The 20,851-nt window shown below is 28.7% G+C and overlaps 2 protein-coding genes across 2 annotated transcripts in view; one reads left to right on the forward strand and one right to left on the reverse strand.

The window, feature by feature from the left end:
* Nucleotides 1-18,685, reverse strand: part of LOC100203526 (E3 ubiquitin-protein ligase HUWE1) — a 136,618-nt gene extending 117,933 nt beyond the window's left edge. The window contains exon 1 of the mRNA XM_065800868.1: nt 18,525-18,685. Within this exon, the coding sequence (XP_065656940.1) occupies nt 18,525-18,569 (45 nt within the window). The 5' untranslated portion in view covers nt 18,570-18,685. The remainder of the gene's footprint in view (nt 1-18,524) is intronic.
* A 106-nt stretch (nt 18,686-18,791) lies between these two features.
* Nucleotides 18,792-20,851, forward strand: part of LOC100205115 (DNA replication licensing factor mcm2) — a 39,719-nt gene continuing 37,659 nt past the window's right edge. The window contains exons 1-2 of the mRNA XM_065800869.1: nt 18,792-19,001; nt 20,288-20,484. Of these exons, the coding sequence (XP_065656941.1) occupies nt 18,996-19,001; nt 20,288-20,484 (203 nt within the window). The 5' untranslated portion in view covers nt 18,792-18,995. The remainder of the gene's footprint in view (nt 19,002-20,287; nt 20,485-20,851) is intronic.

A 20,851-nucleotide genomic window follows, 5' to 3' on the forward strand; every position in this document is an offset into this window, starting at 1 on the left:
TAAAAACACTTAATAGGCATTTTAAAAACAAAAAAAAAATGTGATCAAATAAGTATCGTTTACAAAAAATTTGTAATTTAGTTATTTATCGTTACTAAAAAACTAACTATGGAGGATACTATTCAAGGTATTTATATAATATTTTAGTAAAAAGTTTTATATTATTTCTTTAAATTTTATGCGAAAAGTGCGAACAAAAAAGTACAGAATAAAGTTTATTTATTTTCTTTAACCTATTTTTCAAGCATTGAAAAAGTAGTGAACCCGCGAGATTCCGCTTAGTTATAATTAGGATGTTGTTCATAAAAGTGTATTCTAAAGATTGATTAAAAGAAAAGGCACCTATTTTTGCCTATTACTTCATTAACTTATATTGTGTAGTGCTAGTCGTGTTTTTTAGTAAACAAAATGGCGGTGTTTTTTTTTTTTACAAAATCAGTCAAATTGTATATAGATATAGTTATTATGTTTCTTGAGAAACTGATTTTGTTAAGTGCAATAAAACTACAAAAAAATTAGTAGCACACATGAATGAGATTTTGACAAAGTTAGAGTGTAGGGGGGGGACAAACCCCCTCGGTTACGACGTCTTTTTTACCTCAGCTACGACGATTTTTGTATAGTTTTATTGAATTTTACAAAATCAGTTTCTCAAAAAACATAATAACTATATCTATATACAATCATATGATAAACAGTATATTTTACCTTTCTCTTATATATCAAATTTATATAATATAATATATTATCGATTACTTTTTACTTTATTTTTAATTAGTTTAGTAAAGTTATAATTTTTTTATGATTTTTTCAATTATTATATTTTCAATTAATATCTAAGGTTCACAAAAAGATCATTTGCAAATTCCTCGAATTGAAATTTTTGAAATTTGAAAAAAAAGAGTTATCTTCAGATCTAGATGACCAGCTTAATATTTTGCAATCACAGTTGTGTCTAAGAAGAAAAATTTGTTTCTAACTTTCAACAGATGATAAAAAGAAACTAAAAAATGTATTGACAAAATTAAAAATAAAATGGAAAAGTAGTAACCAAACAAAAAAAATACTTTTGAAGACACATGACACTTGGTTAAAAGCCTCAACAAATATTTGTGTAAGTTATTTAATGCTTATCTCTATTAAAGTTTTAAACTTTTTTATATTTACTAAACATTTAAATAATTTCAGATTGTTCAAGCACGAAATAAAGAGAGAAAAAGCCATAGTGCAATGGGTCGACCACCTTTGAATTTTGATGAAGCTAGTTAACGAACGAAAAAGCGAAAAACAGAGGAAATGCGTTCGACATTTAGTTCATCCGAGTTAGCATTTGCTACTCAGATGAGTCTTCGGGCTTCAGGAGCATGCAATGCCTGAGTTACAGTTAAAGATTTACCTTCCACAATTCAACACCGAGTCGCAAACTATATAGAGAGCCTTAAATTGTCCCAAATTTCACAAACATCTGAACTATGTGCTGAAACAGCTCTTTCTATACTAATGGAAGCAAAGCTTTCTAAACATCAATATTGCATTATAAGAAGTGCTGCAATTGCGAATAGCTCTTCTTTTTTACCATCTTACGAAAAACTTAAAGAAGCCAAGAAAATGTGTTACCCTGAAGATATAACGGTAACTGAAATAAGCGCCGAAGTAAAACGCAATCTTTATTAAATCACACTTGTTTAAGAATTATAAAAACTCAACAAAATGCAATTGACTCCTTGAATGTAAATATTTTATCAAATTTTATTTTAATTCTTAAGTGGGGGTTTGATGGCAGTTCCGGTCATAGCGAATATAAACAGAGATTTGCCGATGGAAGAAACTCAGATGCAAATGTTTTTCTGACTTCACTTGTACCATTACAACTTTTGTGTACAAATTCAGTTTTAGGTCAAGATATTATTCTATGGAAAAATAGGACACCCTCATCTACTCGATTTTGCCGACCTATCAGACTTCAATTTCTTCACGAAAATGTCCATACAAGCATTAATGAAAAAGACTATATTGAAGATAAAATTAAATCACTGGTTCCTCTCATCATTGTTCAACATGAAATAGAAATTAAAATACATTATAAATTGGTTATGACAATGATTGACGGAAAAGTTTGCAATGCAATAACATTGACGAAATCAACAATGCAGTGTTATTTGTGTTCTGCTACTTCGAGTCAATTCAATAATATCAATTTGTTAAAGAAATAAAAGTTGACGAATCAAAATTGGAATACGGTTTATCAACGTTGCACGCATGGATTCGCTTTTTTGAATGTTTTTTGCATCTTGGGTATAAACTTGGAATAAAAAAATGGCAAGCACGTTCTGACATTGAAAAAAGTATAATATTACAACAAAAATTGTTAATCCAGAATGCTTTTAAGCTCCAGCTAGGGTTAATAGTTGATCGCCAAAAACCAGGATGCGGTAATACAAATGACGGAAATACAGCTCGAAGATTTTTTAAAAACTCACAAGTGTTTGCTGATATTCTAGGAGTGGATTTAGAACTAATAAATCGGTTTCATGTAATTTTACAGGTATTATCTAGTGGCTTTCCAATAGACGCAGACAAACTCGATAACTATTCTACCGAAACTGCACTACTTTTTGTTGAAAAGTATCCTTGGTACAACATGCCTACAACAGTACACAAAGTACTTATTCATGGAGCCTTAATAACAAAAACAGCAATACTACCCATAAGACAACTATCTGAGGATGCACAGGAACGAGAAACAAAGACTTAAAAAAATATCAAGAAGATTTCTCCAGGAAAAATTCCAGAAAAAATACAATGCATGACGTTTTTTGCAGACTTCTGGTTTCGTCAGATCCTGCAATATCTTCACTTTTAAAATCTCATGCAAAAGTTAGCAGATCTTTGTCTTCTCAAGCTTTACAAATGTTATTACCTCCGGAGATTAACGAAAACTCTGAAACTCATTTGTCTGTGATTGAGTTTATCAACAATATTTCAACAATAAATGATTCAGATGACAGTGGTGATTTATTTTAAAGTAATATAAATGAAACAATTATGATAAATGATGCAAATAAAAGTTGTCCTTGTTTTCCTTGAACAAATAAATAAGTAGAATAAATAATGAATTTTTCAATTTATTTTTTTTAACATTGCGGCATAATAATACAGTCATAATACATTATATATCGGTATTATATATAATGTTTATATATGTAATGTAAATAATACATTAGTCTATTGAACTTAAATGTCGAATTAGAACTAATTGGTTAAACACGAAAGCCCAAAGGCATTTCTAATGATTAATGTTTTTAAAACACCGCCATTTTGGATCTACCATTATTGAATTTTGGTACACTTATGTCAAATTCAAAGTTAGGGATTCAAAAAAATGCTTTACAGAATTTTTCCATAAATTATAATCATTTTTTGACTTTTGGCCAGGTTTTTTGAAATTCCGCCCACTGTGAGAGGGGGGGGGGTAAAACTTTATATGGTCATTGTTTTTGAAAAATAAGAGATAATCACATGAAATTTAAATTTGTTGATGAATATAAATTTAGATAAAAATAGTAAAGAAAAATATTTAATAAACTCATTGCTCCTACGTTAAGGGCTGGGTGGGGCCAAAAATTAGGGTTTTTTTGTTTCCAAGGTCCAATCACCCTGATTCTTTGCAAAATATTCTTTTTTGATATAAGCATAAACATACAAAAGTTTGGAGTTTGCACAATGCCTGTAAAGATCAAAACTTAAACATCTAAAAACCCAGTATACACCACTGATATACATATATATATATATATATATATATATATATATATATATATATATATATATATATATATATATATATATATATATATATATATATATATATATATATATATATATATATATATATATATATATATATGTCTATATATATATATATATATATATATATATATATATATATATATATATATATATATAATATATATATATATATATATATATATGTCTATATATATGTCTATATATATGTCTATATATATGCCTATATATATGTCTATATATATGTCTATATATATATATATATATATATATATATATATATATATATATATATATATATATATATATATATATATATATATATATATGTATATATACATATATATATATATATATATATATATATATATATATATATATATATATATATATATAAGATCTTGTTTTTAAAGCATAAAATGGTACATCATTTACATAAGTGGTAAGCCATTTCACTATTTCACATTTTAGCCACTTTTTATGATATTTTAATATTTAAACAAGTTTAAAGATATTGTTTAAGCGGTAAGATTAATGAAGTAGTTAACTTTATAAAAACCACTTATGAAGTTTGAATGATGATTACATAAAAAAGTTTGAATAACAATTACATTTGGTATTAGCACATTTTAAAAATAGGTTAAGAAAAAACAAGGAATTTTTTTTTTTTAACCAAAATTTTCCATCAAAAATGTTTAGCATAAGAAGAAAAAAAGATATACGACGCATAAAATCATAAAAGAAATATAATAAAAAAACTTTATTATCTTGCAAGCGCAAAAATATTTATTTAGACAAAAGCTTCTTAAACTATAGGTCATGACCCCAAACAAGGTCATTTAATGAAATTTTGGGTTGCTAGATTTAGTAAGCGACGGGGTTGATATTTGACCGAGGCGGGGTTGGTAAAACATAGCCGGGGCCAGGTTTGTGACCGGAGCTGCATTACTATAGATATTCCTTATAAATATATTATTGTTATTTAAAATTCATATATTTTATATGAAGCTATATATATCATCTCATCGTCATCATCATCACCATCATCATCATTTCTACATCATCATCACCATCATCATCATTTCTACATCATCATCACCATCATCATCATCATCATCATCATCATCATCATCATCATCATCATCATCATACTCCTCCTCCTCATCATCATCATAATATCATCATCAACATCATTATCATCATCATCAAGCATACAGTTGAAAATGATGATTAAGATGATTATGATGATGATGATGATGACAATGATCATCATCATCATCCTTATCATCGGCATCATTATCATCTTCTCTGATACACACTAAAAATATAATTACTACTCTCATACTCTCTCTAAGATCATATATGTAAAAAATTACATGTATGATCTTAGAGATTTGCTTCATTTCCTAACTTTTAAAGACACCATATATCCATCTGATCTACTTTGTTCTTTCTTATTTGTCATGGTAAATATTTATGAATTATATTACATTTGTATATATTACAGTTGTATATATTATTTTTGTGACTTTTTCTTATATTTTCTTAAACTTTCATAACAAATTTGACTTGAAGAAAATAAAAAAAAACAGCAACAACAACAACAACAAAAATCCAGCCCCGGCTAGTAACCCCTGCAAATTGTGTTTGTTTAGCTGGGGCCGGGTTTGCAAAAACCTCTGTTTTTAGCCGGGGCCGGGGCCCCAGTCACTTACGAGCTAGATTTTAATATAAAATATTCAAATGAATGAACTTGTATTATAAGTGTGTATTTTTTTACATGTATGTATACTGTTACCTAATCAATAAATAATCACAAAATATTTAACATTTTTGTTTTATATATATATTTTTTTTAATCATCTTCGCTTTCAACAAGGCTGCAGGCAGCCACTAATTAAAGTAAAAAAACTAGACGAATAAGCGTTTTTGGAGCACTTAGGAACAGTCATAGAAAAAGGATGACACTTAATTGAATGACGAGTAACACGAAAATGAATTTTAGTAGATGGCACAAGAGACGCTAGCTCTTTAGAGCAGTGCCCATTATAGTATTTGTAGAAAAGAGAAAGAGAAGCAACATTACGACAATGTGATAATGGTTGGAGGTTGGCTGCAAGAGCAGGTCCAACTATGTTTACAATACATTTTTGCACCTTGTCTAAAAGAGAAAGGGCATCATTAGAAGAACCGCCCCAGACAAGGCAATACAAGGCCGGATTTGGGATTTATAGAGATAGAGAATAGAATCTGAAGGAAAGTGACGAGCTCGATAAAGAGATGCAACCTTAGCAGATGCTAATTTTGCAACTGATTTGATATATGGTTTCCAAGAAAGATTGGAAGTAAGAGTTAATCCTAGAAGATGAAGAGTAGATGACTCATCAAGTACATCACCATTCATATATATATTAGAAGATTAAAATTATTGCGTTAACGATTGGCTGAAAAAAATTGAGCTTTATCTGTATTGAAGTTCACCAGCCACTGTGAGCCTCATGCTGTAGCTGAAGTGAGATCCTTTTCAAGCTCAAACGCCCCCTCCAAGTAATCAGAGAGTGTTGGTTTCTTATCACAACAAGAATAAATGGTAGTATCATCAGCAACGATGCCACCTTAGATGTGAGAACATCTGGAAGATCGTTAATGTAAATTAAAAAGAGTATAGGGCCAAGGATAGAACCTTGAGAAACCCCTGAAGTTACAGAATAAGAAGAGTGCTATCCATCGAGGACAACTTTTATACTACGATTGGAAAAGAAGGATTCAATAACCTTAAAGGTGTTACCAGATACACCATAAGAAGAAAGCTTATGGAGAAGACCAGCATGCCAAACTTTATCAAAAGCTTTTGAAATGTAAAGAGCGATGGCCTTAACCTCTCCACCATCTAATGCACGATAAAACTTATCAGTTATTACTGTTAGCAAATCAGCTGTAGAACGAGATCGAAATCCATATTGATGGTAAGAAAGTAAGTTATTAGATTCAAGATGAGAAATGTTTGTTAATTACAGACTCAAAACCCTTGCTTATGATAGGAAGAAGACTAATGGCTAGGTAGTTAGACGAATCACGCTCTCCAGAATTTTTGAAGATAGGGATAACGGATGCCGCTTTCCAGCAGGCTGGAAAACAAGACTCTGATAAGCACTTGTTAAATAGTTTTGAGAGTATAGACGACAGCTCCGGAGAACATTTCTGCAAGACAATAACAGTTATGTTGTCAGGGCCACAAGCTGTAGAAGAGTCTAGGCAGGAAATCACTTTAGATACAGAAGCTGGAGTGATACGAATGTCAATCAATGGACCAACCTGTTTGTTGGCAATATCAGGTAGAACCCAACTAGTGGAATCAAGAGATGATATTGATAAAAAGTTTTTACAAACATTTCAGCTTTGTCTTTAGGTGAGGTGACAAAGTCTGAACCATACAAGAGAGGTGGAATTAAAGATTTGCCCTTATTATTGATATTATTAAAGATTCTCCAGAAGTCACGAGAGCCTAATTTTTGAGATAATATACGAGATTTCATGACCTGAGAATAGCGGGTTTTGGCGTTAGACAAAACCTTTTTACAATTGTTTCTAGCAGTAATAAACAGACGTCTGTTTTCTGGAGAATTGTTTTGCTGATAATATTATCTTGGGTTTTGCTGATACTAATATTCATCTTGGGTCGCAAAAAAACTTTCAATCTGCAAATGTTATTTTGTTTAAAATTACCTGCAAATGTTATTTTGTTTAAAATTACACTCATTTGCAATGATTTTCATTCAATTAAAAAAGAAGTTTGATAATATCCTATCTAATGTTGAATTTTTTTTTTTTTTAATATCAAAACAAATTTGATAAATTATTATAAAATTTAAACTGAATACTAAAGTAAATCATTTAAAGAATGCTATCAAAAAATGAAAGTGTTGCTTGTCGCTTTTTATTCACCTTCATTAAGATGGGTTGACATTTGATATTTCTATTCCAATTCAATAATAAAAAGAAGAAAAAAATTTGTAAAGGTGCAATTATTAACTTAAAATTTATTTAAAAATAATTTATAAAAAAAGTTGCACAAAAAAAAATAAATAAAAAGATTAAATGAAAAAAAAAAAAAAGTTAATTACATACAAAAACTTTAAATAATAATTTTATATATCTGATTTTAACGAGCAGAGTTATACAAGTTTTTTTTTATCTCTGCTCATTTGAAAAACTGTAAAAATTAGTTATTTATAACTTTATTAACGCTTGTCTGAAAATTTTTACCATTTAAACTTGATACTTAATACTAAGAAGACAATTTTTTTATGAAAAACTATTACAAAAATTACTGTTACATAAAAACGAGATTTTACTAAACATATATATTTTTAAGTATCCTATTATAGGAAATTTTAAATTTAGTATTGCTAGAAGTTATATTGCGTCACTAGCGTCTTTTCAAGTACCGCATTGTAATTAAAGTTATTTTATTAACGGGTTAAAAATTATATAAACAGTTTTTTTTTCTCACTGTAACAAAAGTTACAAATAAAATCTAAGTTTCTATTTGAAAAATCATTTTATTTTTTTAAATATGATTTAAATTTTATTTTGAAAAAAATATTTTTTTCATAAAACGTAACATAATATTAGTTTATTTTTTTACAATTTTACAGTTAATTTTATTAACTGTTAATAAATTTTTTCTTATTTATTTTGTAAACTCTTTTTAATAATGTTTTTAAACAAAGAGTTTTTTTTATTATTTATCAGTTACAGATAACATATTTGTGATCATAATTTATTTTCATAAATTAAACAAACGTCATTAAAACTTTACATTATTAAATTAACAATAAACAAAATATCTCATTAATAAAATATTTACATCAAAATAAATTGTGCATTTTTAAACTATTATGACAAAAAATACTTTTTATTTTTAAAAGAAACTTATATATTTAAATCTTTAAGATAAAACTTGAAACACTTAATTTTTTTTAACTAATTTTTAACAACAATAAAAAAAATTATTAAACAAACTGTTTCTTTAACAAAAAATCTATTAGTTTACAATTGCGGTTAAATGCTTTAACTTATGACTTTATTTCTTTTGAATAAACATCACGTTAACGACATCAAAAGATAATTTAAATATTCTAAAAGATAAAAGTTTTTGTGTAGCGCAAAACTGCTGAACGCGTAGGCAAATCGCCTTTTCGCAGGCGAAATGCAAGCTGCATAATGCTTCTTAAAAAGGCCTGCAATATCTGAAGTTGGAGAGTATTACAAATCTTAAGAAGACAACTGATCAACTAAAATAATATATAGATACACTTGACATCCATTTCTGTTTGGGTACTGTGCAGATGAGATTTATATCTATTGAAAGGTTTTCTCAAAAACCTTATAAAAAGCAATTACTTTAAGATGCCATGAAAAGGAAACATAGGTGAAATGGAGAAAGGTAAGTTAAAATGAAAAATTCTGAATTACACACCTATTTTGTTATATTTACATTGCATATCACATCATACTTTAAAACTTACACCATTAAGTTAAAGACACTTGTTAAAGTTAAAGACAATTGTTAACTTATTTATTTAATGACCGATTGCAGGTTTTAATTTGGGAGTCATATTTTAAGTGCAAGGTCAGCAGTCACAGTCTGTTTGTTGTTCTGGTAGTGAGCCTATACAACCCGAACAACTGGCATGATGAAACTTGAAACTTATATTGAGGTTCTACAAACACAATTATTACAAGAGATGTTGAATTGATAGATAATCGGACTTTAATAAAATTTTATTATAAAATTTAGAGAGAAGCAAAAAAAAATACAGTAATGCAGAAGATAAATCAAATTTAATAGACTAAACAAAGTAAACAATTTTCATTTTAATTTAACATATGATATGATAGATGTTTTTTGTTATGAGTTACCCTAATTAAACTTATTTAATGTCAGTAATATTTATAAAAATAAGAGTAATGTTTGTATTTCTTGATTAGTCAGACTTCTGTAGACATTGTTCAAGTATTTCAAGTGTTTAACATTATAAACCAAATATGTGTTTTTATTGTTCTTTTTTTTTTTGTTTAACTTTCTTTATTCCATACTTTGCATGAACAAGTTTTTATAATGCCATCTTATTTAATTATTTTATGGAAGAAAAATGACTATGTAAATAAAGTTTATCTACAACCAGATCTAAATATAAAGTATTAACAAATGTTTTCACAAAAACAGTTAATTTTTGTGCGTCAACTGCATTATGGAATCATATAAATATATTTTGTTTGTGTATAGCAAAAAAGGTTACAGAGTCATGCTCTAACTTCTTGGGGCCCTGTGCAGAAAAGAGAGACATCTATTGAAAGATTTTCTCAAAGACTTTATAAAAAGCAATTACCTAAAGACGCCATGAAAAAGAAGCATCTTTTGTGGGTAATAGAACACAAAACAATGGGGAAAAATGTAAAACGATATAGTTTCTCTTTTATATTTTTAAAAATTTTAAAGTAGTTTTGCAAGATTTGCAATGGTTCTTTGGTGGGCAAACCCATCTGGGGCCCAGATGGAAACCGCAGCCAAATACTGCTGGGATACCAGAGGGCTTCTTATATGGGGCCCTTATGGGGTAACCTAGAGAACAAATCTATATGGGCCCCCGATGGAAACCGCGGGATCTTAGAGGGCTACCAACATGGTGTCCAGTTGATGACCGGTACAGGTCCCATGCGGTACTCGTGTCACAGTGCTGGCTGGGTTGTTTCACAACAAAATTGGTAATAAATAATAAACTTTTAATAAATAAATAAACATATTTTTTTATTTGTTACTCACTAATTTTTTTAAAATAAAAAATCATTTTAGTTGAAAGACATATATTATATCATTTATTAAAAAATATTATGATATATTAATGATACATTATCAGAGTGTTAACTAGCCTGATGGCACTGCGTATAACGCGGAATTCCCAATTTTTTTAAATTTCCCAAAGTTCAAAAAATTATTAAAAAAACAACCTTTAATCCTGTTATTAACAGACTTAGATTTTAAGTGTTACGCAAGAAATGTAGAAATACTTAGTAAATGAAGAAAATAATTTAGTTGAACGAAAACAATTAATTTCTTTACTAAAGCGAAGTCATTCAATTCAAAGTCATTCAAAAAGCGTTGCAATTTCTTAAAAAATAAAATAAAAACTGTATTTTTTAATTGATGACGTCAGTTGTTCTTTGGATTTTTTATTTCACTTGTTACTTTGTTTTTTTATTCGTGTTTTTATTTTAGACTTTTTATTTACAATACAAAAATTTTAAACTAACCAATGCTGTTTATCTTTAGTTAAGAATATAACAAAGATTTTAGCACAGTAATTATTCAAAAAATGACTTTGGTGGATGTAAATGTCATTTCAAAATTTCATTAAATAAAAGAATAAAAAGTTTTTATTAAGGTAATTAAAAATTCTGTTAGTAAATTAAATTTGCTGGTAAAGCATTTTAGTGTAAGCATTTTATATTAATTAAGTTAAATCATTTGTGTTTGTAAATGTTATAAATTTTTTGCGTAAAACAAAAAAAGAATACTACATTTACATAAGTTTTTACAATTTTTTTTAAAATTTACAAATCAAAAATTTTAATAAACATAAAGTTTAATTTATTAAAACAAAATTAACAAAAACAAAAATCAATTTTTTTTTAAATTTACACATTTTACTCAAAGTTACAACTTAGAGAAATTTGTCGCTATGATTTACTTGCGAATCTCCCCCGGCCGTAGTTGTTTATTGAATTTAATTGTAAAATACAGTGAAAGTTTTTCTTACAAACATTTTATTTGACCAAAAAATTTACTCATAAAATATTTGACTAAAGTAACAAAACCTTTTTTAACAACGCAAATTTTTTTAACTTTTTATTTATTCTATTCGAACAAATTTCCATTCTATTGAAAAACGTTTCGCTTCAAAGACCTTGATATTCTTGAAATCTTTGACGTTCTATTAGTAATTTCGATTTAAGTCAATAAAATAAAAGCGACAACAAAATTGCCTTCAAATAATGGAAAATACTTTAAATTTAAAATACTTTAATTTAAAAAAAATATATAACAAAATTCAATCAAAAAATATTGTAACGTTATTTGAGAAACATAAAGAAACAACAAGTGTGCAAAACTATAGTCAACAATGGAAATCAGTAGTAAGCAAAAGTCCTTATCAGCCTGCATCTATTGTTAGCGAACGTCCTCATCAGTCTACATTATCAGTAAGTGAAAGTCCTCATCAGTCTAAATCAGTAGTAAATGAAAGTCCTCTTCAGCCTACATCAGCAGTAAGTGAAAGTCCTCATCAGTCTACGCCATCAGTAAGTGAAAGTCCTCATCAGTCTAAATCAGTAGTAAATGAAAGTCCTCTTCAGCCTACATCAGCAGTAAGTGAAAGTCCTCATCAGTCTACGTCATCAGTAAGTGAAAGTCCTCATCAGTCTAAATCAGTAGTAAATGAAAGCCCTCTTCAGCCTACATCAGCAGTAAGTGAAAGTCCTCATCAGTCTACGTCATCAGTAAGTGAAAGTCCTCATCAGTCTAAATCAGTAGTAAATGAAAGTCCTCTTCAGCCTACATCAGCAATAAGTAAAAGTCCTCATCAGTCTACATTAGCTGAAAGCGAAAACGATGTATACCCAGTTCCTTTAACTTCAGTTCTTGGAAAAAGAAAAAAAAACAAAGTCACACCAGCAGAAATACCAATCAAAAATGTAGATGACCTACGAAATAAAACAACAGAAAAGTATGAGATGTTTTTTCCCGATTTTTTTTATTTGTCATCAAAACAAGGTTGGTTTTGTAAAGTTTGCATATCGTTTGCCCCTGGAAAAAAAAGTAATCGTGCATTTATTGAAAACCCTGGCAAATTTGCAGATCACCCCTCGGAGCGTGCGAAAGATCACTTAAATACACATAGGCATACTATAGCTTTAAAAAATAAACAAGCTTTTGATGAAATATCTAAGCAAGACTCGAGTATCTGGAAAATGCTGCGTGAAAATACTCTTGCAAAAGAAACATTAAAAACAAGTAACTCTCGCTTCGTTATTAAAACCTTCTTTAGAGTCACGCATTTGTTAATCAGGAAAAACTGGGCACATACTCATAATTTTTCAGACATAATTGAACTTATTGCTGCGTGTGGTTGTAAGGAAGTTAAGGCGCACGTTTTGTCTGGCCCAGCAAACGCAACATATATGTCTCCAAAATATATTGCAAAGTATATAAACATTATCTTTGATTTTGTCAAAAATCCTTTACTCCAGTCACTTAGAAGAGGTGGGAGTTTTTCTTTTTATTCAGATGAAACTTCTGACATTACTTCGATTGAACAGTTAATTATACATGCCACTTTCGAACACAACGGCATCGTTAAAGAACATTTTATAGGGATAGTTCCTTTAAGTAAGCTCACCGGTTCTAGTCTATCAGCTATAAATGTTTTTGATGTTATTCAGAATTTTTTTTGAGCTAACAATATCTCATTTAAAAATGCTCGCTTTGCTTGTATGGACACAACAAGCGTCAATTCTGGTGTAAAAGGAGGTTTAAAAACTTACATTGAAGATGCTGTGCCACTGTGTGTTTGGATTGGGTGTACAAGTCACAAACTTGCGTTATGTTTTAAACATATTTTGAAAGACTTTCCTACTATCATGGAGGTAGATATTTTTTACTTAACCTATGGAAGTTTTTTAAATACCGCACACTAGCCATGCATTTGTTGCAAGAATGCTCCGAAATCTATAGAGAACTAGAATCCATAGTTCCAGTGTGTCCAAGTGTAACTCGTTGGATTGCACACGATCGAGCTTGTTTAGTTGTGTTTAAAGGTTATAAACCAATTTTACAAGCTTTGTCAACATGTTACACCGAACGAAAAGAAGCAGAAGCACTCTGGCTATTTATACAAGCGAGTTCACAATCTAACATTGCAACAATATTAATGCTCTTAGATGTGTTTGAAGCGATTCGCCCACTTGTGCTAACACTACAAAGTTCGCAACTAGGACAAAGTTGCAATTAGTCTCAGCGACATTCCAACTTATATCAATCAAGCAAATCATAGTTTAAATAAATTAGTTTCGGGTACTCGACGAAAGTATTTCACGGAAAAAAATTTTATTGAAATGAAATCAGCGACTGATGAAATAATTTTTTCATTACCAGCCACAAGCCGATTAAAAAAAAAATAAAAACTTTGACCTAAGTGAGTTTGAGTTAAACATTTTTAGATCTTTTGTAAATAGTTTTAAAAGTGAACTAAAAAACACTTTCGCGCAAATGGAATTTTAGCAATCGCTTTCTATTTTTGACCCAAGACGATTGCCTAAAACACTCAGCCAACTTTCTAGTTATGGTGAAGAAAGCTTAGAGCAACTTATAACTCACTATGGCAAACCAAAAAGCAGTAACAAATTTGGAGCATTACACGTTCAAGTTCCAGATATCTCAGAAACTGAGACAAAAACCGAATTTGAAAGTTTCAAAATTATGTTATTTAATAAACGCCGAGAATGGGAAAACAGTTTCGAGATTAATAATGACCCTGTTTTGATAAGTGTTTATGCTAATTGTATGTTTTTGACTAAGTTACTCCTTATATTTCCTTTGAGTGTAGCTTGCGTTGAAAGATTTTTTCCAAAATTAAAAATAGTTAAAAACCGTCTTCGAAATCAGCTAAGCCAAAGCACATTAGAAAGCTTGATGATGATTGCAATAGAAGGTCCAAAGGAGTGTTTTGACGACGATTTGTTAGAGTACTTTGTCGACGAGTTAAAACGTAAAAATCCAAATATGAGAATTATGTTGTAAATTGATAGTTTACAACGTAAATCTCATATTTTGATTTTTTTATTTGAGACTACAGACTATTGGTGAATATTTATTGTTTGTAATTTTTTTCACGAAATATTCACGATGATTTATTTGTATTCCAACTGTGTTTTTACAATTTTTGTTTGTTGCAATTTAAACTAATCTAAAAGTTCTGTTGTACAAATTTAAATTTTATACTTATAATAAAAAAAAGTAAAGGAATAAGAAAGAATTCTGTATTTACAGCCATACAAGGTTATTGTAATTAATCTAAGAAACTTTTGAAATGATGGAGCTTTTTTTTTTTTTTTACTCGCCAGCCGAGCCGACATCAGCCTAAATTCCCTATCTGATGGAAACGCGGTATAAATTTTATTCTTGGGTAACACTCTGATTATATTATTTATATATCATAAAAATATCGTGAAAATAAATGATATATCATATAATTTATTAAAAAATAATCACTGCACTTTAACTTGCAATACAAAAAATAGTTTAACATATGCTTTGTGCAAATTTTTGTTGCAGCCTCAGAACACGTTTGCAAGGAATTTAATTTTAGGTAAAAAAAATGTTTAGGAAAGAAAACCCAAAAAATAATTGCGATAAAAGTAAGCTAATCATTATCGAGGAATAAATAAAATTTTAATATTAAACAATATTTAGGAATATTTTTCAAATATTTTCTTTTACATTCTAAAGTATTTATTTGTTCATTAGTATACGCACATTTAGCTTATTTAGATTACGCATTTACTTCATACACAGAATGTCTGTGGTTTGAATCCACAAATTAGTTTTTAAGCTCCAATTAGGCCATGCCGTCTACGCATTCACATGTTTACGTGAATTTCACAAATAACATAGTAGACCAAAAGGGAAGGGACAGATAAAAAAAACCAAAAAAAACTTGGGAAGTAGTGGGATTCGAACCATGGACATTTTGTGTATGAAGTAAAAATCTTCATGAAGTACACAAATTATTTAAATCAATAACTTTTTTTAATTTTTCATTCAAAAGATTATAAGAAAATAAAAATTATTTTTAAAATATTTGTGTATTAAAAATACAAAACTTCAACACAAATAATTAATTTTGAAAATGTTGCTGAGGTAATGCCGAGGTAAATGATAGTTTTGGAGCCAAGCCAAAGGTTTGGATCTATTTCACTGGGTTCATTAGATGCATCCTGCACTAAATATACAGAACTGTAATTATCCCTAAAAATGAAGGTTCTGTCATTCCTGGGTTCGTATGACTACAATCAGAATGGTCATTCATCTACTACTTATTTTACTTGATGAATTTAAAAAAGTTGAAAAGATCGAAAGGTCAGTATATCTCAACAACCATGAAGATATATTTATTTGCTGTTATTTGGTAAGTTAATTGCGCTAAAAAAACTGATTAGCAGGTATTTATATTTTACTGAGTGTACCACAAAACATTGTGTTAGCCAAGAACTGCAACTTACCTGAATAATATCTTGTTTGAGCATTTAGTTTATCTCTTCAGTCAAAAATGGAGTATCTTCTGGAGACACTAGTGAAGTTGTTAAGGTTTAATCTTGTTAATATAATGGATATTGAAGCTTCCAACAAAGCTGCAAGCAGCCACTAATTAAAGTTGGAAGTTACTGTAAGAGAAAAGATGAAGATTGTAGAGCAAGTTAACGATTGACGGACAATTTAAAAGATTGCAAATTATATGAATCAGGAAAGCAAGATGAAGGAAGCGAATTCCAAAGAGCTGATGTTCAAGGAAAAAAACTAGACGAATAAGCGTTTTTGGAGCACTTAGGAACAGTCACAGAAAAAGGATGACACTTAATTGAATGACGAGTAACACGAGAATGAATTTTAGTAGATGGCACAAGAGACGCTAGCTCTTTAGAGCAGTGCCCATTATAGTATTTGTAGAAAAGAGAAAGAGAAGCAACATTACGACGATGTGATAATGGTTGAAGGTTGGCTGCAAGAGCAGGTCCAACTATGTTTACAGTGCGTTTTTGCACCTTGTCTAAAAGAGAAAGGGCATCATTAGAAGATCCGCCCCAGATATGGCAACAGTATTCCATACAAGGCCGGATTTGAGATTTATAGAGATAAAGAATAGAATCCAGAGTAAGAAAGTGGCGAGCTCGATAAAGAGATATGTAAGAAGTACTCAAGTACATATGTAAGAAGTACTCAAGTACAAGTGATACATATGTAAGAAGTACTCAAGAAGTAGCTGTTGAATAGATGGTAAATATATTCCTGCAATAAAAGATCCTATATGCAGCCCTCAGAATTAGCTTTTTTTTTTTGTCTTTCACTGTTCTTTATTTCATTCATTGGTTCTTTTCTGTAAGAGGTTTATTGCTGTTAGAGATTTATTACTGACCTCCTTTTACTGTTAGACCTCCTTAAACTGTTAGAGTTAGTCAAAAAAAGTTTGAGACAAAGGCTTAACTATATAACATAAAAATCAGGTCAGCATTTTTTTGCTGAACATAAACACTTTTAACCCTAATTCAACCTAATGTCAACCCTAAATTTAAAAAAAAAAAACCCTAATTCAACCTAATGTCAACTCTAATTCTGAGGGCTGTATATGTGTTGCTTAGCATTAAGAGATTGTTTTGGACACTTTCAGACATACTTATTGTGTTCAATAGAACAAACTGACATAGGATTTTAAACATTAGGATATGAAAAATATACTCAGGGATCCCAAGGCCCTTAAAAATAAGGCAGGTTCTTTATATTATCAAATAAAAATTTCTGTAAAATTTGTAAAATTATTTTTATCATTATCTTAGATTTTATTGCATAGAAAATATATGGATTTTTAATATAAAAAAATAAATATTTTTTATGGTTTTTAATATAATTCATTTTTTAAAGGATTTTATGAAGTATAATTATTATTTTTTTAAACTTTATTTTTTAACTTTGCTTCTTTAAGACTGACAAGATTGAGAAAATTTAAAGGAATTTATTTTTGGTTAATATTAGTATTCACTTAATATTCAAGAGTTTTTAGCATATTCTAAATACAATTTTTATAAACTATTTTTTGAAATTTAATGTCATTTTATTATATCAAACACAATCAGAGGATGAGAGTAAACATTTCAAAAAAAATTGTATATTATATGCAAGTACATAAGTAAATTGCAAATCTATACATAAATATCATATAGCGTTTTAGAAACCATATCTTAGCCCCGCCTAATAAAACCTGCTAATATTGTTTATCCAAGATCGGAGTTGTAAATAACTCCATGTTAAATTGGGGCTTAAGCCACTAAAATAAGTGTAAATATAAGTTTTTTTACACACTAACTGTTAGTTTAGAGATACTAGGGTATGGTTTTTGGTATGACATTATCTCAATGGCATTTAATGAGCATTTAAGTACGCATTTACTTATTTAATTATATATTATTTAAACTAAAATTATAAAAGAATATATATATGTATATACGTGTATATATATATATATATATATATATATATATATATATATAAATATATATAAATATATGTATATACATATATATATATATATATATATAAATATATATAAATATATGTATATACATATATATATATATATATATATATATATATATATATATATATATATATATATATATATATATATATATATATATATATATATATATATATATATATATATATATACATACACTTAAAGTAATATTTTGTTATAGTTTTTCACTTCTTGTGTTAAGTGACAATTGAGAATGTACAAACCGTTGTCTTTTGTTTTTTAAATAATTACAAACATACTTATGAAAAACACAAACAGCTTTAACTTTAAACTCAAAAATATTCTTACAACTTCCGATGCTCCTTTTTTAACTTTGGATCGATCTATCTTCATTTCGTTTTTTATTTCAGAATTGTTCTAATGCATTTCGTTTTGATTTCAATATGTATTTAACTAAAAAAAGAAATTCAGTAAAATAAACGGACCAGCATCATTACATTTATATACAAAAAAGCCTTTGACGCAACACTTGACAAATGCGCAGCGCAGAATTGAACCTTGAAGTCTCATGTAAAAATTACCCCTGCCTTTGGGGTCCACTATGCGTTTGCCTCCATAATTAAATATTTTATCAAGCGGATGTAATATCAATTTCAAAAAGATAAAACTGCGATTAATCGTGTTTTCGCAATCATCATGTTTTCAGAAAGGTTAGGTTAAGCGAGACTTGTATTAACGCGCGAAGTCTGACACGGGATATTTTTAATTAACAACTATTTTAAATAACTATTGTTTCTACATTGATGATTAGAATTTGACATGTCTGTGAGTAAATATATATTTATATATTTATTCATTTAATTATATCTCCAAGTGTTTGATTAATGTTCTTCAGCGATATCATACGATATAGTAGTAATAGCTATCCTTATCATAATACCACACTATTATCTTATTAAAACAAAATCTTTTACTATATAAAATTATGTTTTCGTTGTAATTTATTTCTATATTTCATTTTTGAAATAACCTCTTCTATTGAATCTGCTTGAAATATTTTATTTTTAATAACTAATTGTGAAACAAAATGTTTTTTTTCACTGTTAGTCTACGAAATTCTGATTTTTATAATTATAAAGAAAATAGATTAAAAATTGTAATAATGAGTATCCTGTTTAAACGGGTAAGCGAAAGATACTATGAATCAAAATGAGGTTTTGATTTTTCAACATAATTTTTAAAACGAAAACCAGGTGGTAATCCTACAGTTAAGCGGCCTAAAATAATTTTATTTTTTCGCTTGTTGCGCTCTCGTCAGAGGAGGCTTTTTAAACTTTAGGAGTATTAAGTGAAATAATAAAAGAAAAAAGATTGCTGCCCCATGCCAAACCCTTAGTTGATGTAGCAGCACTTCCTTGTAGCAGCAAGCTATAGGATAATTGATGTAGCAACACTCCCTTGTAACAACAGGCTATAAGATAGTTGATGTATGTACTGAAGCCAATATATATTCCTTATGTTCATACTAAAAAGTCACTAGTTAGAGCAAGTCTTCACACGAGAGCGCAACAAGCGAAAAATAAAACTATTTTAGGCAGCTAAACTGTAGCTTTACCAACCAGATATATTACTGATTGGGGGAGAAATGTAGGAGATTGCTGCTACATTGATTGATCTGCTCCTGGCCCAAACCCTCAGTCAATGTAGCAGCATTCCCTTGCATGTTATCCATAGATTAATCATTGTAGCAGCACTCCTACATTTCTCCCCTAATCAGTCATATATCTGGTTTTCATTTTTTGAAAAATCAAAACCTCATTTTGAGTCATAGTATCTTGCGCTTACCGTTTAAACAAGATCATTTTGTTATAATTTATGTAATGACCAACTTTAATAGTTTTTGCCTGGGATTTATATGTAAAACAAAAAAATATAGTTAATTTCAAAATCTTTAAGTTTCTTTGAAGTACTGCATCATTTTTTTTTAATTCAAGTAACAATATTGAATTACTACATTTTAAAATGATACATATATTTACATTTTTTAAAAATTTAATAAAATCAAATGTTTACAAAACTTTATTATATAAATTTTAATTACTTATTCATAGGATTCTGGAAGCAGCCCTGAACGTAGTTCACATCGAGTTCATGGTGATGAAAGTCCTAGAACTGGTTTAGTTACCTCAAGTCCTGGTCGTGATGATCTTGCACCATTTGAAGATGAAACGGATGTTCTTCTAGGAAATGATCCTAATGAAGAAGAGGAAGGAGAAGGAGAAGAACTTTTTGGAGAAAATATGGAAGAGTACATATGATTTTTTTTGTAATTATTGTTATTAAAGGTTTTATATCAGTTTTCTTATAAAAGTACTTCTAAACCTTGGCAGCTTTTGAGCTGCACACCTCCAGTCCATGGTTCATCAAAAAAACTTAAATTAAAAATAGAACAACCCAAAATCCTTTTTAAAAATATTATACCTGAAAATCCGTCATCTCATTGAGTATAAACCAAAAAATTAATTTATTGTTTATTACTTCATGTCTTGCTGCATCATTTTATTTTTTACCTGTTCATAAAATTGGTTATTGTTAAAGTCTGTTTAGAAATGTTAATGGTTGCAAACAACTTTGAAAAATAGAATTAATGTTACTTATTTAAATCTATTCTATAA

This window comes from Hydra vulgaris, chromosome 07 (assembly GCF_038396675.1).
Source record: "Hydra vulgaris chromosome 07, alternate assembly HydraT2T_AEP".
Taxonomy (NCBI): domain Eukaryota; kingdom Metazoa; phylum Cnidaria; class Hydrozoa; order Anthoathecata; family Hydridae; genus Hydra; species Hydra vulgaris.